This window comes from Pogona vitticeps, chromosome 3 (genome assembly GCF_051106095.1).
Source record: "Pogona vitticeps strain Pit_001003342236 chromosome 3, PviZW2.1, whole genome shotgun sequence".
In the NCBI taxonomy this organism is placed as follows: domain Eukaryota; kingdom Metazoa; phylum Chordata; class Lepidosauria; order Squamata; family Agamidae; genus Pogona; species Pogona vitticeps.
In genome coordinates this window covers 35313117-35336560 of record NC_135785.1, presented here as the reverse complement: position 1 = coordinate 35336560, position 23444 = coordinate 35313117, and the positions used below count along the sequence as shown (strand labels likewise).

Genomic DNA, 23444 nt, shown 5'->3' with positions numbered 1-23444 from the left:
TCTACAGAAACTGCTGATTTGTTGCAGTCTTTACATGCAAGGTCCCATTCTCCAAATGATCAGATGGTAGGAAAGTTATGTAAGCAAAGTGCCTACTTCTTTTCCTTTTGCCTTAAACTGCAGTCCTAAATAGTCAAATAACTAGTTCAAATGGTGTGCACCACTCACACTGTGTCCAAAATAGAGCCAGAGAGAGAGAGAGAGAGAGAGAGAGACTGAAAGAGAGAGAGAGAGGGAAGGCAATCACAAGGCCTGCAAAACCTTTGTGGAAAAATTTGAAACCCATAATGGTGCAGAAAATCTCAAAAATAGTCCAATAAGGACAAACAAAAGGGTCTTTTAGACAGAACATTTGCACCTCTTTGTTTCACTTATTTTTCTGTTGCTTGGTAATTTACTGGCTGAAATTCAGTAGTATCATAGAATAATGAAGTTGGAAGAGACCTATAAGGCCATCGCGTCCAATACCAATTATTAATAAGTAATGACTAGAATAGACCCATTGAATCAAAGGAACATATGGAGGAGTTGACTCACTAAATCCCCATTTATTCAGTGGATCTGCTCTAGTGGCACAGTGGTTAAACTGCTGTACTGCAGCCAAAACTGTGTTCACAACCTGGGGTTCAATCCCAGGTAGCAGCTTAAGGTTGACTCAGCCTTCTATCCTTCCGAGGTCGGTAAAATGGGTACCCAGCTCACTTGTGACTTACTACTGGATTTTAGCTATTAGAAAATACATCGTGGTAGTGGATGGTTTAGCCCTTAACAGCTTCTCACCTCTGGTACTAAACCTGCGCTTGCCACTATCCAGCAAATGTCCACAATTGTTACATAAAATTCATATGTGTGCTGCACTGGATATCACTGCCTTGTCCTCATCATGCATTTGCTCTGAAATATGTGGCAAAGCCATGGTCCTGAACTCTGTTTCCCGGTACAAAGTGGGGAGTGGAGAACAAACTACAGAATGCTGGAGAATGAAGACATCTAGGAACTTGGGATAAGGACTTTAGTGTTTAAAATAAGAGAACAGGAACATCATTTTGCACATCAGGAAAAATCCTGATCAGTGCAGAAACCAGCTTAAACAGAGGTACAAATTCTCCATTTAAAGAAAGTCAGACTCCATAGTCATAGAATATATAGAGATTTTTGGAAAAGAAAATGTGGAATATGCCTGAGAAAAGAGGGGGCAAAGGAGTTGAGACTGGAGTGTGACTGGAATCTTGAACAAAAAGGATAGTAATTCTTGGGGTAGGGAGAACACACTGCATCATTTTGTTGCAGGCCCTGCTTTTATGCGATAAGAACAAAGCTATGTGAGATGAAATACAATGGTGCTGCAGACCAATACATATGACATATCTTTAAAAAAAACAAATGCACCCAGTAATGTTAATAAAATCAATACAGCCTACATTCAAATAAATGCAGATTACTAGAATAATCAAATTGTGATATGCTCCTTGATGAGTGCTACATTATATTGGGGAACTTGTGTAGCAAAGTGATTAAGCGACAGAGCTTAGAACCCTGGCTCTAATCTCATTTCAGCCACTAGGTAATGAATGTAAACAATCTCAGCTCCCCATCTGTAAGGCAGAGAACATGATCATACTGACCTACTTTGGAGTAGGAGGGGTTATTGAGAAATGTGAAGCCTTCTGGACACTCCAAGAGTTCTCTAGAAAGGATTGTTTATATTATTGCTGGTTATGATATGAGGTTAATGCATTACATGAAATTTGCAGTTTAGCTGCCTTGCTTGTTTTTACTTTTCTTGTTGGTTTGATTTTCATTGACTTAAGATCTGAATGTATGATCACATTTCATCACTACTGTGGATATAAAGACAGTTTCTCCAGCACCTAATGTCAGGCAGAATTTTGAATTTAAATGCTGAGACTTCACACACATTGCTACATCAGAACCAGCATCTCAGATTTTTGGGGGAAAAGATAGGTCACAAATATAGAGAAATGGACTCCCATTAGCTGATTATGTTTGCATGATAACATCAGTTTAAAGAAAATTATAACATATCTCTTTGAGTGTAAGCTACCTTGTTAATGCAGGGAAGATAACTGTATCCTTTCAGCTGTAGTCCTCTATGTTCTCTGAGAAGTGGTTCCAAAGGGTTTCCCCTATCTTATGGAGCTACTTTGGAGAAAGGGCACTGTGCTGGAGCAAAAATAACAGCATATGAACATAAAAACCAACCATTTATGTAGTATGATATTTGGATCCAATCCAATAACTCTTACTACTGCATAATATGAAAAAGCATGAGGTTACATTGTTTTGTTGACATTATAACACCATAAAACATGATCATGAGACAAACAAACCTTTCCCATCTCTTCACCCTTAGGTCTCATGTCTGTTCCACTAAGCACACATTAGACTATTTGTAGCTTGGCTGAGAAAGCTCATTCACTGAGGTTGCTCAATGCTCTCCTTGTGCTTACAATGAATAAATGTATGCAGAAATAAAATTTCATTTTTTAGATCCTTTGGGGACTTTCTGGTTCTTCGAGGAATTCAGTTCTTTGTTCTGAAACCCCACGTTGCATTTTCTGCTTATGAGGAGGTTTAGAGATTTTTGCATAATGTACAGGAAACGGTTGAAATAAAGATGACCCAGTAAACCCAACTGCACATAGGGACCTGGGTGTGAACAGTTAATTGGATCAAAGCCAGCATCCAAATATCAATACTAAACCTGTATATTAATACTTCTCTAAAAGCCTGAAAAACTGTGTCGTGTGAATTAATGTACTTAAGGCAACAAACAAAAAACATGCTTATTCTAAATTTAGACCTAATTTGAAAAAGTCCAAAATGCAGAGGAAAGCAGTATGAAAACAAACTTAAAATCTATGGTTAGGCAATAGCTTTAACTAGGACCAACCAAACTAATTGAAGTCAGCATGCTTTTAGGTTCTCCAGAACACTTAATTAGGTTTCAGTCTGAGCAACCTGAGGGACGTGGTGGCACTGCAAGCTAAACCGCAGAAGCCTGTGCTGCAGAGTCAAAAGACCAGCAGTCGTAAGATCGAATCCACATGACGGAGTGAGCGCCCGTCACTTGTCCCAGCTCCCACCAACCTAGCGGTTCAAAAGCATGCAAATGCAAGTAGATAAATAGGGACCACCTCGGTGGGAAGGTAACAGCGTTCCGTGTCTAAGTCGCACTGGCCATGTGACCACGGAAGATTGTCTTTGGACAAAACGCTGGCTCTATGGCTTGGAAATGGGGATGAGCACTGCCCCCTAGAGTCGAACACGACTGGACAAAAATTGTCAAGGGGAACCTTTACCTTTACTTTTACCTGAGCAACCTAAGATAGGAAAAGGGGAATGGGGAGGACACTCTTGCTATTAGAGCCACAAACCCGATATTTAATCATAGCTGCAAGATGGTTTAGGGACCATGGGCAGCTGATGAGACAAGAAAGGGTAAACACCTTTTCACCCATTGTTTTGGTGGTGAAGTGCTCCTTCCCCACCTTATGTCTGGTCCTCAGGTTGCCAGGGGTAGGAAGAGTTTAGGTTGCCCTTAGAATATTATGAAAACTGAACATCCCGCAATTGTCCACACTTGAAAAGCATTATACTTGAAAATATTGAGCCATTTCAAATGCATTTATTTCATGCTGACTTTAAAAGAAGAAACAAGTAAACTGCATGTGCTTTAGCTGAATGGACTTCCATTTTCTTTCTCTGTCAATCCACAGGAAGTATTTTCCTCTGTTTATTATCTCCTACAAGATGATGAGTTCTAATCAGGAGGAGGTCACTTTGGGCACTTTTCTCCAGTATATTGAAGATATGGGCATGAAGGCCTATGATGGCTTGGTTATACAGAATGCCTCTGACATAGCTCGAGAGAACGATCGCATGAGGAACGAAACGAACCTGGCTTACTTGAAAGAAAAGAATGAAAAGCGCCGGAAACAAGAAGAAGCAATAAAACGGTAAGGATCCATGGCTGAGTTTTTATTAAGCAGGAACGATAAAACAGGAGGAAAGAGGCTGGGTGATTTATCTGCTGCAGTCTATAGTGTTGTTTAAAGGCCATATATTCACTTGCAGAGGTGTGGCAGGCCTGTTTTGGTGGACTGATACTGGCTTTGCCGTGAGGGGGCCAGGGTGAGGAGTAAGGAAGCTGAGGGGGCAGCTTTAGTTCCAGCAAGAAAAAGTGACTTCTGTTGCTGCAGTCAATATCCAGACCTGTTCTCGATAAATAACAGTCCACCCTGGCTGACCCATACAATGTCCTGGAAAGAAGGAAGAAGGGATCCTTCAGAATGGCAAGAGCATATTTTGCATACATAGCATACATTTAACAAGGGATGCTGGAATGCAGTGGTTTACAAATAAGAGGTGGTGCAGCCAGCTGTGTCTGAAGGAGGTCAATGAGGAAAGGCGGCACTTCCAGCTCCCAGTGACAAAATAGGGAAATGGTTTACAACTTTTCAAGCCCTGAGGCCATATTCAATGTTACCTAGACAGTAGAGACATGCATATGTACGAGCGCTTATCTGCACATATGCTCATCCACTCACATACTATTGATATTTTGTCCCCATACATATCTGTCACATGCACACAGTGTGTTCCTGTCCTCCAGCACCCTCCACTGTATCTGCTGCTTACCAGCCATTATCAGCAGCAGGTCAGATGATATCTTTATAATCTGAAGAGTAGCACTGAAGGCCAGATGAGATGCAGCACTATGGGGAACAAAAAAGAGGGGGCCCCACTTGCTTTAGAGGACAGACAAGAAACAACTGAGGACCATGTAGGAAAACTGGTTTTAAAGTACTGGTATGCATTATACATTTCAAAATGTGGCCATGTTTGGCTTTTTGTTTTTGAGTGTGGGTGCAGGAACTAAGCTGCCGGACCTGTTTTCTCTGTAGTGTCCAATCCTGATGTTCCCTCAGATGGTGAAGGAAGCCATTTTAAAGTACTGAATCTTGGCTTGCCTCATGGATATAATGGGTTGAAATGGGAAATATCACAGAACAGGGTTCAGTTTTGCAATTCTTTGCAGGCACACAAATGTTGATTTTGTCTTTTGCTCAAACAAACATTGGATTGGACCAAATGTATTTGCAGGGAAGCATCTGTAAAGAAGCTTTTGTAAAGACCATTAATAATTTGTCCTGGGGGTAGGGGGGAAGACGTTCCTTACCAATAGAAGATTTTCATAAGAGAATATGATTTATCCCTGTCGACGATTCTACAAATAGTCATGAATGCTGATGTGTCAAGGGAAAGATATAATGTGAATTTAATGAAGGCTTTAAAACAAAAAAGACAAGAAAAGATCCATCTTCTATAGTACAACTGGGCAGGAATTAGGCTCTGTGAAATCATCCTGGCTTGTTATCACATTGACTTGTTTGCTGTCTCTCCCCACCCAATCAATACAGGCACTACTTAGAAATGTTTTATGATGGCACTGAAAAAAACCACACCAGTGGTGAGGAGGAGCAATCCATATGTTTGAGCCAGTATGTAAGAGACAGTAGATCTACTTTATTGAGCCACCTAAGCTTATGTAAACATAGGATCTACCAAAAATCCTCTGCACTAATGTCTCCAGAAACATGAATTCTTCAAGGCCTTCTCACATTGAGCAGGAAGGCCTTTAAAAGGTTCCTGTTTATGTTTGGCTGAACTTGATTAGAACAGTTTCCATGCAAGTGGAAACTTTCATGAAACAGCTTTTGAGATTGTGTGGAGGTTTCTGTGTTACACTACACAGAAGCAGAAACACCTTGCAGATTTTCCTATTCAACACAGGAAGGTCCTTATAAAAACTAATTGCTTCATGCCTCATTGTTATGAGAGACATCAAAATGAAACACATCAGGTTGTGCTAATTTTCAGGCAAATCAGTCACTGCCCACAGGCTTGTGACTTATTTCTTAAACAACCTTCAGTGCTGAGGACATTTCCCCCACTTAATTTTCTTGGTTCTAGAAGTTATTAATAATTGCATATATGACACAGATGGAGACTCAGTCCTGAGAGGAACTCTGTTCTTCTCAAGCACAATGGAGAGATTCGCTTATTTTAATTATACTGAGGACATGGTTTTGAGGGCCTGATAGATTAGAAACAAAACAGCAAAACACACTATCTATTAATCTCCAGACAGTGCTGTCTGGTGCACCAGTATCATTGTTTCTTATCTCCCCTACCCGTGTGTGTGTGTGTGTGTGTGTGTGTGTGTGTGTGTGTGTGTGTGTGTGTGTGTGTGTGTGAGAGAGAGAGAGAGAGAGAGAGAGAGAGAGAGAGAGAGAGAGAGAGAGAGAGAGAGTTTGCATTTGAAGAGAGAAGAATCTTGCAGGAGATTTCATGGACACTAGAGAGTCCCTTGAGAAGAAATCAATGATTTTTCCCTTGAGATATTAGTTATATTGCTAAATTTGAATATGCATGTTCATCCCACAAGGACAGCAATGTCAAATAATGAATGGCAAGTGTGGAAGGCATGTTGCTTCTCCAGGATAACATTGGCTTCATATTTCATACACACCTGAAGGCAGCTAAAGGACAGAAAAGCCTCTACCAGAGGGGAAAAACAGAAGCACGGTCTCTTTCCCCCACAATGGAGCAGCTTGCTGCTGTGACCTCCCCCAACCTGTGTCAGTCTCCTGACATGTGCCAGCACTCTCCTCAGGTGCCACATGGAGCTACTATGCCAGGAGGCCAGCCAGCCCATCATCATCAGATTGGGAGCCATTGCACTGCCAACATGAGGGGCCTTGCTAAGTCTGAAAACCACCTTTCTCAGGCCACTTCCTGGAGACAAGCAGCAGCACAGTATTTATTGAGTATTCACTTATTGGATATTTATTTATTTATTTTAAAAATCCATATATAATAAAAACAGTGCTGCTCAAACCAGTGAAGTTCAAGGGAGAAGTGTACATACATGTTTGAACTCTCTCAGTAAGGAAAATGAGATAAATAACTTCCAGAGGGCCTGACTGTGGAAATCAGTAGCAACTGGCCAACGGGTTGAAGATGAGGGTGATGAGTTTTGAGTTACATCTATGCCTAACTGCCCCTTGCAGGAAAACCAGGGAGAAATTACGCAATGGCTTTTTAAGGCATCCTAGTGACATTGATCTTCCGGATTCATGACAGTCTGTTTTCTTAGTGTAGTTTAGTGCTGACATGAGGTTTGTAGCTGTGGCAACAGTACAGTGGCAGCACAGAAATTGTTAGGCAAGCACCCTCCCAGAGATCTCATTGACATCCCCCTTGATCTCCTCCTCCTCCTCACCCTTTGCTGCCTATTCATTTGCCCTATCCACATGAGTGAGCAATGACAACAAGAACAAAATGGAGAGGAAGAAGATACAAGCCACATACCTTGGCTTCTCCTACTGGGGAATGCATGGATGACCACAGTAAGGGACTCGTTCAACAAGGCTGATCCTCCCTTGCAGCCAGAACTTGGAGCAGCTTTGTTTTTCCGACTGCAAATCCAGAATCCTCCATAGCTTCCAGTCTATGACTTTAATGTCTTTATTTCTATACTGCACATGAAAAACAATGTATTCCATGTTGTACTTTGTTGTAGGAAAGGAAAGAAGGCAGTAATTGTTACCTGAATCAAGGCAAGTTTTGGTGTATGCAGGGGGGACATCATTTAGGTGTACACTTTGGGTAGCAAATGGTCTTGGTACAGCAACTTCACACTAAGAGAGGGGTTCATTCAGATCATCCCCCTCCATCACTGTTGTTTTAGGAGGTGATTCTAGGGACTTGGCTTCTTGCAGTTTAGTAGGTTGTCTAAGAAGGACTGTTCCCAATTCCTTTCTTTCTTTCTTTCTTTCTTTCTTTCTTTCTTTCTTTCTTTCTTTCTTTCTTTCTTTCTTTCTTTCTTTCTTTCTTTCTTTCTTTATCCATCCATCCATCCATCCATCCATCCATCCATCCATCCATCCATCCATCCATCCATCCATCCATCCATCCATCTATCTATCTATCTATCTATCTATCTATCTATCTATCTATCTATCTATCTATCTATCTATCTATCTATCTATCTATCTATCTATCTATCTATCTATCTATCTATCTATTTAACTTATATGCTGCCCACACTACCCAAAGGTCTCTGGGCAGCTTACAGCATTTAAAATACAATAAAAAGGCAAAATAAAAGGGCAAAATAATTAAAATGCAATTAAAATATATAAAAGGAATATCATTGCAACATTCACACAGTCCTGCATAGGGAAATTATTTCAGTGTTAGACATACTGTATTGATGTAAGATTTCTAGCCCTTTAGTTTCATATACTCTATTATCCTTCAGATTTTTTAAAAAAAATATGTATTACATGCTGAATCATGCAATAACTATTTTTTTTGTCTTGAACATTAATTAAAAATTTAAAGGAAAATAAGAGATATTGCAAGGAAAAGAATATAAGTGTATCCTCTCTGAATTTTTGCCTTAGAGTAAAGCAGGAGTGCTAGGAATGCTTTTATTAATGAGATTATTAAGATTACCTTTGGTAGGCTGAAATGTTTAAATAATTGTGGTAGGGAAGCAAATACCTGAGAGAGCCCAATTCCAAATAAGCAAGACTTGAGCTATCTTGTGTGTCCGGAGATGTCTTTTTGTATTACAGTCTTGAAGTCTGCTGATGAAATTTTTGACCTAATTTTCATCCAGCAGTCAGTGATCATTGCAAAGAATAACACATTAATGTGGTGAATAAGTGGCTATAGTGAGAGCAGAATACTAGTGTTTAGCTGCATGTCTGCAACTAAACTACAGACATTGTACTGTCAATCTTTCAAAAGTCTGAGACTTTCTTTAAAAAAACCCAGCAGAACAACACACATGGTTTGCATTCGGCAGTGTCGTAGGGAACAAGGACATGCTTCTACAATACAGCAAAGGCTGGAGACTTTACTTTAACATACTGGTGTCAGAGAAGTGCCTTCAATTCATGGTGTTGTAGGAGGATAAACATTTTTGGTTTATCTCTAGGCGCTTGTGGCTATAGATCTTTGCCTGCCAAAATATTCATAAATGAGGCTGACATTTTATTATTTCACTTCACATTGCAAAAAACTTTTAGCATGGTTTTTCTAGCATGGTTTTTAAAAAATCATGGATATAAAACCTTCCTTCATAAGCCAATGAAATACCATATATATTAGCATAACTTAATATACTGGCCAGGAACAAGTAGTGAGATTATTATATCAACGCTGCAGGCTAAACGGCAGAAGCCTCTGTGCTGCAGGGTCAGAAGACCAAGTAGTCGTAAGATCGAATCCACATAATGGAGTGAGCTCCCGTCGCTTTGTCCCAGCTCCTCACCAACCTAGCAGTTCAAAAGCATGCAAATGCGAGTAGATAAATAGGTACCACCACGGTGGGAAGGTAGAATGGCTTTCCCTAGTCACGTTGGCCATGTGACAATATTCCATCGCCTAATGGTAGGGCCAGCCTTGCTCAATCACATGTGGCTATTGAGAATATAAAATGTGGGAGTCATGTATATTCCCTCTAAACCCCTTGGAAGAAGGATGTCTATGCTTTTGAATTGTGGTGCTGGAGGAGGCTCTTGAGAGTCCCCTGGACAGCAAGAAAAACAAACCTATCCATTCTAACCCTGAGTGCTCACTGGAAGGACAGATCCTGAAGCTGAGGCTCCAATACTTTGGCCATCTCATGAGAAGAGAAGACTCCCTGGAAAAGACCCTGATGTTGGGAAAGTGTGAAGGCAAGAGGAGAAGGGGATGTCAGAGGATGAGATGGTTGGACAGTGTCACCGAAGCTCCCAACATGAATTCAACCCAACTCTGGGAGGCAGTGGAAGACCGGAGGGCCTGGCGTGCTCTGGTCCATGGCGTCACGAAGAGTCGGACTTGACTAAATGACTAAACAACAACAACAACAGCATAGTATATTTGAATACCAGTGCACTGCATGCTAAAGACACACAATGATTTGAACATAGTCTCAGCATTTTGTCACATAGGTTAGTCTTGTTTCTAGCCCACAAATGGCGCAGCATGTTGCTTTGTTTTGCTCATTCCTGGGAATAAGTAGACAGATGTTGCTAAGGAGGTGGAGCATTTCTATAGTGTGTATTCTGTGCTTGAGCTAACAGAAATGGACCAGCCGGGCAGCAGCAGAATTAAGCTCTTATAAAGGAGGAGTAATTGTAATGAACAGCTGTCATCTCAACCTCTCATGATTTGTGGCAAAGCGAACATTGAAAACTGACCCATCGGCAAATGTAAGAACATATCTTGCTTTCCTCTCCTCTTTTCTTTTTCAAGAAAAAATTCCTATTTTATTACAATTTATGTAAGTATAGATGTGAATGTCTAGGCATAGAATTGGCTAAATCAGAGAAGGGGAAGATGGGAGAAGAAGATAGATTTAGGGTGAGAAATACGTGTGTGAGAGAGTGAGCACAAGAGACTAATGATTAAAGATGAGTAACACTGCAAATCCATTCAACTTGACAGGAGCAAGTTCAACTGAACTTGAAATGGGGCTACTTCCAAAGAAGTATATAGGGCTGTATTTTACATCTTACACACTTTTTTCTAATGTCTTATACGTCAAGACTGTATTTTTTGCTGTTTAAACTATTATTAGCTGGTAAATAAGAGAGACTGGATTAGCAACTAATGTTATTAGTAAGATTGTTGAATAGATTTAATTTGAAAAAAAGCCCTACTGACTTCAGCGATGTAGATTCCAAAATGCTACAGTGGGATACACCAAAGAGCTTCTATGACAACATGGAAAATAGAGAAGCTTTTAACCTAAGTAACTTCATTAAGAGCACTCAGATCATAGTATCATTTAACTCCATCAATGGGGGGCTATCAAGGAGACAGAACAACAAAATGCAATACGATAAAATTTATAGGCACTTCTAGAATTTTAAACTTGCCACTGTCCGAGACTGTGCTCAGTGCCCTTCACATTTTAAATACATTATGGAAGCTATGCATTATCAGTGGCAAAATATTGTAGGCGAATCTTGCAAGAAAACAGTGCAACCTTGTGATCCGTCACAATGGAAAACAGACATGTTTGAATCGCCTGCAGTGACTGCTGCTGTTGTGCAGTGTTTGTGCCTATGGCTTCATGTCATAATCTGCAGTGACAACCCACAGAGCAAACCAGGATTTCAAACTGCCATTGGCAATGTTGGTTATGGCCATAACCAATGATGAAGTCAAAGTAAAGCAAAAAGTAAAGCTTATATGCCACTACATAGCACTTAAAGTACTCTCTGGGTGGTTTACAAGTTAATTATGCAGGTTACACATTGCAATGGGTACTCATTTTACACACCTCGGAAGGATGGAAGGCTGAGTCAACCTTGAGCCGGCTACCTGGGATTGAACCCCAGGTTGTGAGGACAGTTTTGACTGCAGTGGCACAGTTTAGCCACTGTGCCGCAAGGCATACATCATACAGCAGATATAATATTGGGGAAAAAGGAGCAGTGGGACAGTTGGAACTGGAAATGTTTCAAGTACATGCCACCAAAAACATACTAATTTTATAACAGTATTTATACCTCTGTATAGTATTAAAAATTGGGACGTGGTGGCACTGTGGGTTAAACCGCAGAAGCCTCTGTGCTGCAAGGTCAGAATACCAAACAGTCTTAAGATCGAATCCACATGATGGAGTGAGCACCTGCTGCTTGTCCCACCATAGGTACCACCACAGTTGGAGGTAACGGCGTTCCATGTCTAGTCACACTGGCCACATGACCATGGAAACTGTCTATGGACAAACGCTGGCTCTACGGCTTGGAAACAGGGATGAGCACTGCACCCTAGAGTCGGACACAACTGAACTAAATGTCAAGGGGAACCTTTACCTTTACCTTATAGTATTAAAAGAGTTATAATGTTAACAGTGAGATTGCAGCAGACAAGCAACATGGCAGGGAAATTTAATCCCCTGCTTCTAAGAAGGGTATACTATGGATGTCCTCAATTATAACTATTCATTGTTGCATGCTTCTAAAATAACATGAGCTTTTTTTTTAATTGTGAAAAAGTAGAGGGAGTTATTGGCAAAGGCAAAGATGAATATGAGTCAAGGCAGAAATTTCTTAGCTTTTGCTTCAATGATTTTATGCTCTTCATCAAAAAATGATGGAGAGTTTTCTAGGACTGACTAGTAGCTGGCTTTAATCCAAGGATTTGTTTGTGCCTATAGAAGAATGTCATCATGACGCAAATAACAATATGAGGCTTTTCAAAATTGATCTTTCTAGGCATAGTGACTCCACTACGTATACAGTAAATACTATGATGCACATGCCATTATCTCATGACCTTGCTCTAGCCAGGTTAACATGGAGAGAGTGCCATTTACAGCTTTTCGATAGAACTAAATGGTTGCAACAGAGACACCCTCCAAACACATTACTGTGCATTTATAAATAATTCAGATGATCTAGATGACAAATCCTCCTTCCCAAATGCATGCATCCATATGGCTACCCATATGCAATGTGAAGTTTTAAATGAATAGTAGAAGCTGTACTGATTCTATCATAATTATCAACTTTGGATACAGCAGAATGATTGCTAAAATTTGTCAACTTGGAAAGACCATTCACAAGCCTGGCACTGACCATTATTAGTCAGATTGTTTGAAAAAAGAAAAGAAACAAAGCAAATACAGAAATTATGACATTCCTCAAGAGTAATCTAGATCAAAGCAATTTCATTAAAGACTTCATCTTGCCATTAGCATCGGCTGTACTGGGGCAGTTGAACTATCCTTGAGAGGCTGCCTTGACCTCTTAGTAAAGCCTGTTTTGATTGTAAGTACTGTAGGACATTAACAAACCTTTTTCATTAAGGTCCGGCTTCAAGTTCCCACTGAGTTGTGAAACTTCCTGGGTAACCTCAGATCAATCATTTGCTTAGCCTGACCTACCTCGTAGGCTTGTTTTGAGACTGAAGGAGAGCTGTGAATTTTGCTTTGAGGTGGCTGGAGCTAATGAGAAGATAAAAATAGAGCTGATCTATGTAAATAATGTGTGATAACAAGTGATACAATTCTACAAGGAACAACAGAACAAAGGCCCCTTCTAGAGTAGAACACAAGTAATGCATGGTGCAAATAACTAATGGTCTTAAATATACTGCTTCAAAACATGAATGCTTCATTTGGTTATTATAATCAGAGTTTGGTTGTTGATCAGTAGAAACGATTCCTTTATTGTTGCAATGTATTTTATAGTTCATTACTGGAAGTAATACTGAATTATTGCATTCATCATTTTGATATTTCTATTGGGCAATGCTGTACAAATTTATAAAATATGAATTAATTAATTAATTAAAGTATGTCCCAATTTCCTTCTCACATTTCCAACAGACATTCAGATAATTAGTGTTAATTTTATTCAATTTTGTTGGTGTCAAATACCATTTTAAATCCAATTTGAATTTTTTTCCTCTTATTCTCACCTTAGTAGTAATTAATAATTCATAGGATCAAATTGTTCCTCAAACACTCCTGTATTGTGTCAGCTATGGTGGGAGGTGGATCCAAGCATGAGTAGCCCAAGCTATAGTGCCATTTAAGGTGGGAAGAAAATAGCTGCCCCTTCCGTGCTGCTCCATACACCCCAACACCACTGGGTAGGTTGGTTTCTCAGGGGGAAGAAGAAGAGAGAGTAGTATATTTGCTGCTCCAAGTGTACATGCCCCTGAGATCATCATCTCAGTGTGCTAACATCAAGACCAGCACTGGGCAAATGCTGATTTCAGGCTTAAATAGTCAAGAAAGATGACTGTGAAATCTCTTGGGGAATTAAGGGAGATATGAGCTTATTGGGTCTGAGGCCAATTCCAAGCCATTCAATGGAAAACCACCAAAATATCGCATTAGTGGCCATCCTCAGTGACAGGTCTATACCCATGGAAAGTTCCATGGGCATACCTTGACCTTCCACAGCACACACACTTTTCTGCTAAGGGAGCCCCTCTCTGACAGTAAAGGGGAACAACTCAATCAAAACCCATTACAGTCCATGGATCTGTGATTTTAAATATCTCTTCCTGTTGGTAGCAAACCTAACCTAGTGCTCAACTGTATATAATGAAAAAGAGTTTTACTAGAAACATTTCAAAGGACTTTCATTAGATAAAAGGTTGCAACATTCTGGCAATCTAATCAAGTAGGCTATCAACTAGCTGAGATTATATCTATCTATCGAGAGAGTTGTGAATACAAATGCCTTAGAAAAAATGTTCTCATTCTAAAGTTCACCCTGTCTAAGTGTTATTTATCTGTGATGGTTATATCAGGATACAAAATGATTAATGGAGTATTGTTATTATTTTATAGATCCAGCATTTGCATATCACTGGGTTAAAGATGGCAAATGATAGTTTTTCAAAGTGGGGCATGGAAAGAACTGTACGACTAAGCAGGCCATGCAATAGCCTTTTCCACCCTGTTTTTTTCTGTTCTAATTTCACTTGACATCCCAAGCAAAGTATTTTGAAAGTGTCAACAGGGACTATTGTGGACAATTGTCATTGGATGAAGAATAAATTGGGGGCAACAATGATGCACTCTGTTGAGTCTAATAAACAACAAGAAGAATTTCTAACGTACAAGCAAGCTTAAGGCTTGCTCCATGATTAGTGGATGGGAGGTGGAAACAGATGCCAAACATGCACCAGCAGAACTATTATTATTGTGAGAGAACAGGCCCATTCACTGCTGTCTTTCTCTCCCTTTGTAGAGGGAGCCAGGATAGATTTTTCCCCCCATTCTGTGCAGTTTTTACCTGGGAAAGGGACTGGTAGCATTCCCACATTACCTGACTTTCAGTAAAGAGCGACCCAGCCACTAAATGAAAGTTATAAGAACTCTCTCCAGTAACTTACTTCCTAGTCCTTACTTCTCCGAAACTCCTATACAAGACTGTCGGCAGGAAGTTGTTCACGGGCAAGTGCTGCCATACTTTGTGTGTATAGCCATTACAACAATGTCTCCGTGTTAAAATAAGATATATATTTAGTGTTCAGAATTGCAAGTGCCTCTCTTACCCCCATGGGTACTCATGCTCCTCAGTTTTATGAAAATAAAACTGAAGCTTTTTCACTGCCTAATAAACCTTGTGGGTTATCCAAAAATTACTTCCAGCCATTGATGGACAGGGCCATTCTGCATGCCACAAGGAAGAGCTACCTTCAGTACTTTGCTAACTGCTGGATAGCTCGGTGGCTTACGTGGTCCCCAACCTTGGGCCTCCAGATGTTCTTGGACTTCAACTCCCAGAAATCCTGGCCAGCAGAGGTGGTGGTGAAGGCTTCTGGGAGTTGTAGCCCAAGAACATCTGGAGGCCCAAGTTCGGGGACCACCAGCTTACATTTCTATTGGTGAAGCCAAATGTTGGGAGTTTAGTTCCGCACTGTGCCTCCTTGAAAAGGTCTGGGCTTGATGATCCATAGGGTCCCTTCCAGCTCTACAATTCTAAAATGATGATGAAGCTAAAGTGGCCAATTCTTTCTAAAAAGACATATAGTTGATAGCATGCCCAATGATATGAATTTTTGCTAAAACAAATGTGCTTTTAAACCTAGTGTGGTGTTGGACTTTGAAGCTAGGGAAATTTGTTTTGGCTAACTTAAACAGAACAGTCTACCTTTTATTCATTCAATTCGGACTTCCCAAATAACAAATGTACTGTAGTTCTTTTCAGCAAACACGTATAAGCTACAATTGTTTCCATTTCTCTGCGGATTCAGTTAATGCTTCCAACACAGTTAGTGTGGCCAAAGTATTGAGACCTAATGGCCCATATACTGTATGAAGTACTTGGTGTATGTTTCATTATGATACCAATGCAGGGATCTGTCAGTTTAGCTTTTTCCCACATTGGGTTGTTTGGCGGGGGGGGGGGAATGATAGTTTTGATTAATATTGCTGCTGCTCCAGTAGTTTTGCAGAGCAGGGTTCTGCTTTATGATAAGGCCTGTACTCCCTGCATGCCTTCTTTTTAAATGAAAAATGTAACTTTATTTTCCTGCTGCTGCTGCTGCTTCAAAGTTCAAGAATGCAACCCAGAGATTATGATGGGGGATGAGGAGGAGACATAAAAGAGAGAAAAGGGGCACTGTGAAGCCATGTGCAAGTGGCTTTTCCCTCCTGCTCTTCGTTCATTGTGTGACAAGGTGTGCAGAGGAGCATGACCAATGGACAGGTACACATGGCCAATGCTTCTACACTTGCCTTTGTGGGAATCTAATAGATGTAGCCCAGTATCTGCATTTTTTAAGATTTGTAATTCACTTGAGATGTTAAAATTAATATAATAATTTCACAAAAATAGAGGTGAAACAAAATCAAGGAAGGCTATTTCAGGAATTGTCTGGTGTTCCAAATCCTTCAGAAATCTGTAGGTACATTTGGAACTGTTCCTTTGTAAAATGCTGACAACACTGGAAGACATAAATGACCTTTGGTAGAAATGAGATTATGTCAACCCCCAGTTTTAAAATATTGACAGTTACATAGTGTGCAGCAAATTAATATCGTTTAATCCTTTTCTTCTGCTAGTAGATTATATAGGACATTTCTCCCCGGTAGATTTCTGTGCTCGCTGAAGGCACTTTCATTTATTAAGTTGAGATCACGTGTTTCAAGCCATTAAGCAAATTGCTAAGAACAGTCTTCCCTTGAAAGCCCAGGATGCAGTACTTCATACCTTTTGTTAATTCCATGCCGTAATTTAATTTCTGAAACATTCTTATAATTGAATCTTTACCAGGAACGGGAATATCAGGGGATGCAGATCAAGTAGTGCAGTAGAACTGTTAAAAAACAGAATGCCTGGAGGGAACATCTTTGTCATACTGATTAATGCAAATGTTGCTGTCTTCTTCCATATGGTGTTCCAGGCCACAAAGGAGCTCTGTATGCAAACACCAGGACTGGAACATATAGTTTTGAAGCACTGATTTGGCATACTGCCTTTGGCTTTTCCAGGTTTTAATAGAAGAATGGCATTGACATCAGTAGCTGTTTGTCAAATGGCTGCTGTATTTGAAAAAAAGAAGATATTAAATCTGCATTTTATAACGTTAATATAGTTCATTGAACTTCTGTCTGTCCTCACGCCCTGCAAACAACAGTAGAAGACTCTTCTATCTCCTGGAGCAATAAATGTATAGTGATATGTACAGGGCCTTTTCAGTTGTGGCACCAATGTTATGATGAAATATCCCTTCCAATGAAGTTGTTTGGCATTGTATAGATGTTGTTGTTGTTGGGTAGTTGCCTTCGTCAGATGGTGTGTGTTTTTCCACGTAGCTTTTGGTAGAGGCTGACTTTTGATTTATACTGTTCCTGTGCAGAGATGTTGAAGTTCTTGAACTGAATTCAGATAAGAATTTCATCAAAGGAGAACTGAACTTCACATGTTGCTTGATTCATCTCCAGTGCAGAATAAAATCTAATCTGGAGGATTCCCATTTTGTTAACTGAGATACTGTATAGGACTTCGTTTGCAAGACCTGCACAGAGATTCATGAGAAAAGTATATATTTAACAATGGAAACATCAAGAGCTTTGAAAAATTAAAATTGAAAAAGCTGGGGGTTTTTTCCCTATGTTATTCAAGCTCTTGGAAATAGTTGAACCTAAAGTCTAAAAACTACCTAAATAACAGGCTTCATTGCTGTTAGTTCCATGTTTAAAATGCCTTTGGTCTTTCTTTTTTGCATTTGCAGCTGCAAATGCAAAAAGCTTGACCTCATGGTTACAGGAAAGCTATTATTCAGAACAGTGTTATGGCACCAATAAAAAGCGGGAGAGGGAGAGAATTGGCACAGCACCATAGAGGTGTGACAACCATGTTGGTTTAATTAATAAAGCATAATCAATTTTTTGGCCTTTCTCTGTCAGCTCCCATGCCACTGTTTAGCTATTCTATTACATCAAGAGAAGCTATTTCGAAAAGTGCCTTGCATGCTAGAATTAATGACTCTTGTGATTTGCAATGTACCATTTGAACTTCAGGAAAGCTTTCTTTCGATTTCCAATTCAAATCAATGAGACTTTCATCTCTGTTTCTCTGACAGTCACATTTACTTGCAAATGTCATTGAATATACAGTTACCTATTTTTATCATCTTTATTTTATGCAACTTTTTTGTATGTTGGGTTTGGGGGCAGGATCCAAACAGAAAAGTCATGCTTTCATGTTCTCTTAATTAGTTTCCAGATGAGGTTCATCTTCCACAAGGTCATTTAAAGACAAATGACATTATCATATTAGCTATTAGTATAGATATGAAAATAAAAACAGGAAATCACTGTCAGTCCTTGCTACTATTTTAAGGAAAGCTAGGCCTCTAGTATACGGTCTATTTTCATGAAACCAATACAGCTTTACAGCACCTTGAAGACTAATAGTTCTTAAAGACTAGTTTCAAGTGAAATAAAACCTGGACATCTTCAAGAAGCAACCGTCTTCTTCAGATTTTTTTTTTTTAAGTAAGGGAGAATTATTAAGACAAAGGTATTATTTGTTAAAGTGTTTTTTTCAGAGCATGCTATAAGCTGTGGTTGAGGAAGATGGAGGGATATTCCCAACCTATGCCCAATATGGGGCAAATAACATGAGGACATGTAGCAATGCCCCTAACACAGGGATGTAACATAGAGATGTTTCTCATTCTCAGCAATTTTTCTATTCTTGCCATGCTGCAGTTATCTGATGAGACTGGACCTGGCAGCAGAAAGATTTCTTGGCTTCCCATGAATATAAGAATGTGGTTTGTTACATCATTTCCTTCAAATTCTCCATCTGTTTTTCTGTGCTAGAATCCTGCACGGATCGATGGCCTTTCACATCATAGGGTTTTCAAGGCACTGCAGAGGTTTAAGGACAAAGTTTACCAGTGCCACATCTCAGTGAGTTTCCGTAGCAAGAAGGGATTTGACTCAGGTCTTCTGATACTCATCTGTCATTCTGTCCACTACACTACACTGGCTTTCTGTGCCATAGTTCAAGGGAGTGCATTAGGTCAAGTACCTCATCAAACAATAAATCTCACAAATTCATATAGGATGGATCTATGGTAATTAAACTGGCATCAGACTGCTGTAACTGAATAATGGAGATGCACACAACAAGTTCACACTTTGCCCACCCTCTCTTTATAATAATAATAATAATAATCTTAGAATCACAGAACTGGAAGAGACCCTATGGATCATTGAATCCAGCTCAAGGAGACACAGTAGGGAATCGAACTCTCAATCTGTGGCTCCATAGCCAGATGCCTAAGTCACTAAGCTATCAAGCAGCTATCCAGCACATTACAATACCCAGCCAACCAAATATAAGTGTTCAGCCCCTTCTGGTTCCATAAAAGTTGATATGATGGATGGCAGCAATAGTGAAGTCTTTAAAAGTCTGCAGAATTTAGATTGAATAAAGTGTGAGATCTGTATTGTGTTGTGCCAGACCATACTTTCACTAAGGCATTTTGCTTACCAGTGTCCATTTGTGATGCATCATAGAATGGAGGAAACACTCATTTAATTTTGCCCAGAAGGTCAGCTCCACTGGAACAACAGTCTAGCCTCTATAAATCACAGATATCTAAGCCACCTCTTTGCCGCTCATCAGTGACCACAATGGCCACTGAAGGACAGTGTTAGGAAGCATGGTTTTTTTTAATTGGCATTTCACATTCTGCTTGGATGTTGGCAAGCAATGTGGAAACAAAGCGTAAAACCAGTGGAGAAGGCCTGTCTATTCCCATACAAGTCAAATAAAACCAGCCTTAGTTTGAGGTCAAATAAACGAAGAGTATAGAAAAGGTTTGTGTCCTCATTTCCCCTTCTTCACCAATTTTAGTGGAATTCCCCCCCTTTGCCACAGAAGGAAGTTAGCTGAAATTCTAATTAAACCCATCTTTTTGATGGCTCCATCACAAGCGACAAAGCCGCAACCGCCCTGGCCCATTTTGTATATAATCATCTTTCTAACTTGCACTGATAGAAGCCCCAGGGTAGACTTAAACCTAAATAGCTGACGGATGTAGTCCCAGTCGGCCTATTACAGTTGATGCCCACCAACTAACTGTGTTGTAGCAAATTGTCTTCTAGACCGCAAGAGCTCAGAAGGGACATCCGAGGGGCTGGTTACTCTTTTCTCTCTGGGACTTAGTCATCTCTGATCACTTGTTCATCTGTCTCAGTAGGCACACAGAGAAAATTGCCTGCTGTGGTATATGGAGGAAAGAAAACAAGGATGCACCTAAAGGAAGTGTAAGGGAAACTATAAACAATTGTTTCAGTGATGTGAATAAAATCTAAATATTGTGTTCCAGTGCATATGTTGAGTAAGATAGGGAATGAGGCTGGACTGCAGGTGGTCATATATTTGAGGTGATCATCTAGGCATTGGTAAAAACAAAGAAAAAGATATATAATAACAGAACAAAAGAGGACAGTGGTGGGATAAAATGTGCAATGATAGCTTATACATATAGATGTCACTTCAGAAATAATGGTCAACATTTAAATAGAAACTGACATCTGAAAGTGGGATCTGAAGGCCTTAGGAATGGACCTCAACAGATGGGAAACCTTGACGTCTGAGCGTTCAGCCTGGAGGCAGGCGGTCCAGCATGGCCTCTCCCAATTTGAAGAGACACTTGTACAGCAGGCCGAGGCAAAGAGGCAGTCCTGAAACAAACAAAACCAGGGAGCTAGACAGGGGACAGATTGTATTTGTCTTCAATGTGGAAGAGATTGTCACTCTCGAATTGGCCTTCTCAGCCACACTAGATGCTGTTCCAAGACCTCCATACAGAGCACGTTACCATAGTCTCTCGAGACTGAAGGATGCCTACTACTGTGAGCACTGCCACCTCCATCCAGTGGGGAAACCCTCCTTGGTCATGGGTTTCCGGACTCCAGAGCTGCTAGAACTCAATCTTATTAGGATCAAGGAATGGGGTACAAGAAAGGAAAGGAACCAGCCACATCCCATCCTGCCACTTCACCAAGGTCTCAGTTGGCTCTGCTAGCCCCTTGCTGAGTCCAGTCCCTGCCTTACACTGAGTTCCTGGCAATGAGGTTGGGCTGCTCACAGTCTGCTGGTGGCATTGGGTCTTAAGCACAGCTCTGAACCAACCCACACCTTTCAGAGAGGGTTTGTAGTGCCAGCTTCTCACCATATTCTGGACCTCCCCATCCCTCCTGATGCAGCTACTGGTGCTCATTCTGGCGCTTGTGTCTCCATGCCCCCATTGGGTTGGAGTGGGGCCTCAGTACCCTGTCAGTTGCCAATGTTTCCACGAGTGCTGGAGGTGAGAATTCTGGAGGGCTGAAGATCAGTGCTCTGCTATTATGTCCCCTTTATTACTAGGCTTCCACCTAAATCCTGCACAAGGAATAGTCCACCTCTCTGAAGATGGGGTCTAGCTCCTTCTCTGCTTCACCCCACTTTTCTCCCTTAGAATCTAATCAAGCTGATGAGCCTGAGACTCTTCCTCCCTCCTCCCTTCCCTTTATGCTGGGTCGCTGCTAGCTGGGGCTGGCTTCTGCCTCCTTGTCCAGATGAGCCCCATCTGACCCTAGCTCCTCTGCCCTTCCTGGAGCCTCTATCTTTTTGTCTGTGCCCTCTTGGGGGCCCACATGACAGAGTTTCTCTTGAGCTTACTAAGGGCGCACAGAGTAAGGGCAGATGCCCCCCTAGGGACATCAGGTGTGATCCTTCACAAATACATTCCACCAGAATATACTGGTAAAATATACCAGATGGGCGGGATATAAATCAAACAAACAAACAAACAAACAAACAAACAAACAAATCTTGAGGAAGGCTGTGTCCAAGTAAGTTGTGTATGCTTGTTCAGCCTGCTTTTCAAGGACTCACTGAGGATGGGTAAGTTCAAGAGTCCTTGTTTTCGTTTCTAACAGTGGCTATATTCAAACAGAAGGTTTCTCACTGACAGCCCATTAAATAGAGGACCAGCCTGTGTAGTATCGGACATTGATATCATCAAACTCAAAGGTTTATTTCCTTCTCCATACATGTTCTGATCTAAAGATGTCTGAAATAATCTATCATTTTGTCACACTGATTTGCTTGGTGTCATTGGCAAGTACAGGGAAACTCTGAATGTTGATGCAGTCTCTATTTCTAAGAATCTATTTTCTGCTTGACACAGAGGGAATAAATTATCATCCCATAAATAAAGAAAAGGAATTAGCAGTGATTGCCTATCTGGTTATTGGTGGAGGCCTATAGTGAAAAATGTTGAACTGGCAGTGTAAATATGATGAGAGTGGCCAGCACAGTCAAATGGAAAGTAGAGGAAATGCAATACTTACACAAATGCAGATACCATATTCGTAAACAGGAAGTAAATATACCTGCATGCACTTCCTGTTTATATTTTAAGAAATAGCTGGAAATTGCCATTTCTGGGCATTATGTGACCCATGGACAACAATGGAGCTCAAAATTTGGCTTCCAAACCCTCTGAGAATGCCTATACAGCATTACCCCCATACATCTCTCTCTAGGACCAGATGGGAGTAGGCCCATTGGGCTATCTGACAAGAATATCACCAGAATACAATGTGTGTTACTAATAAATGTTATTTATGTTATTTGTATGTGCCAGCAATGTATGTCACTGCTTTACGTGGTTCTCATGCACAACCATTTTATTTCAAAAACAACCCTGCAAGGTAAGTATGCGTAAGAGGTACTGGCTAGCTAATGGACACCAAGCAAACTGAGCAGAAATCCTCTGTTCCAAGGCTAGCACTCTAAGCTTTACACCACACTGTCTTTCCCAAATCAGTGATTATTATATAATGGATGTAAGGCTGAAGCAAGTTGGTAGAAAACCTATGCAGCATTTAATGTGCTTAATTTATGGGAAAGGGAGTATAGCATCCCAGATTTGGAGTAGTGGAATATGGAAGTTACAGTGGCAAAGAAAAAGAAAGGCAAGGGAGAGAGAGAACAGAATGGCTTAACTGTTAGCATGAGCTGCTGAATACTTGAACTCACAAGGTGTGCTAGGTTATAAAAAGGCCAAAAATTCTGAACTGGCTTTTCATACACAAGAAGCCTCATTTAAGGAGGAATTTCTTTAACTTCAACAGCTGCTAAACAACATTCTACAGGATACCCGCTTCTGCTCAATATCATTCACAGTTATTGAAAAACAGCCCTGGCCATTGCTTTGTGTTTGTGTGAGAACTGGATAACTGAGGGAAACAGGAGTCATCTTTTGGGATTTTTCCTTATGTGGTGTAACTTTGTGAATGAGTGTAAGCAGAAGAGGGTATGCTGTAGACCTTCTTGACTACTGCCTTTAGTGTTGTCAACATTCAGGCTGCC

General features: G+C 40.5%; 1 protein-coding gene across 6 annotated transcripts in view; it reads left to right on the top strand.

Moving 5' to 3' along the window:
- Positions 1–23444, top strand: part of NYAP2 (neuronal tyrosine-phosphorylated phosphoinositide-3-kinase adaptor 2) — a 170960-nt gene that overhangs the window by 5168 nt on the left and 142348 nt on the right. For all 6 annotated transcript variants that reach the window (XM_078389179.1, XM_020792642.3, XM_020792643.3 and 3 more), the window contains exon 2: positions 3741–3980. In XM_078389179.1, coding sequence (XP_078245305.1) covers positions 3775–3980 — 206 coding nt within the window. In that variant the 5' untranslated portion in view covers positions 3741–3774. The remainder of the gene's footprint in view (positions 1–3740; positions 3981–23444) is intronic.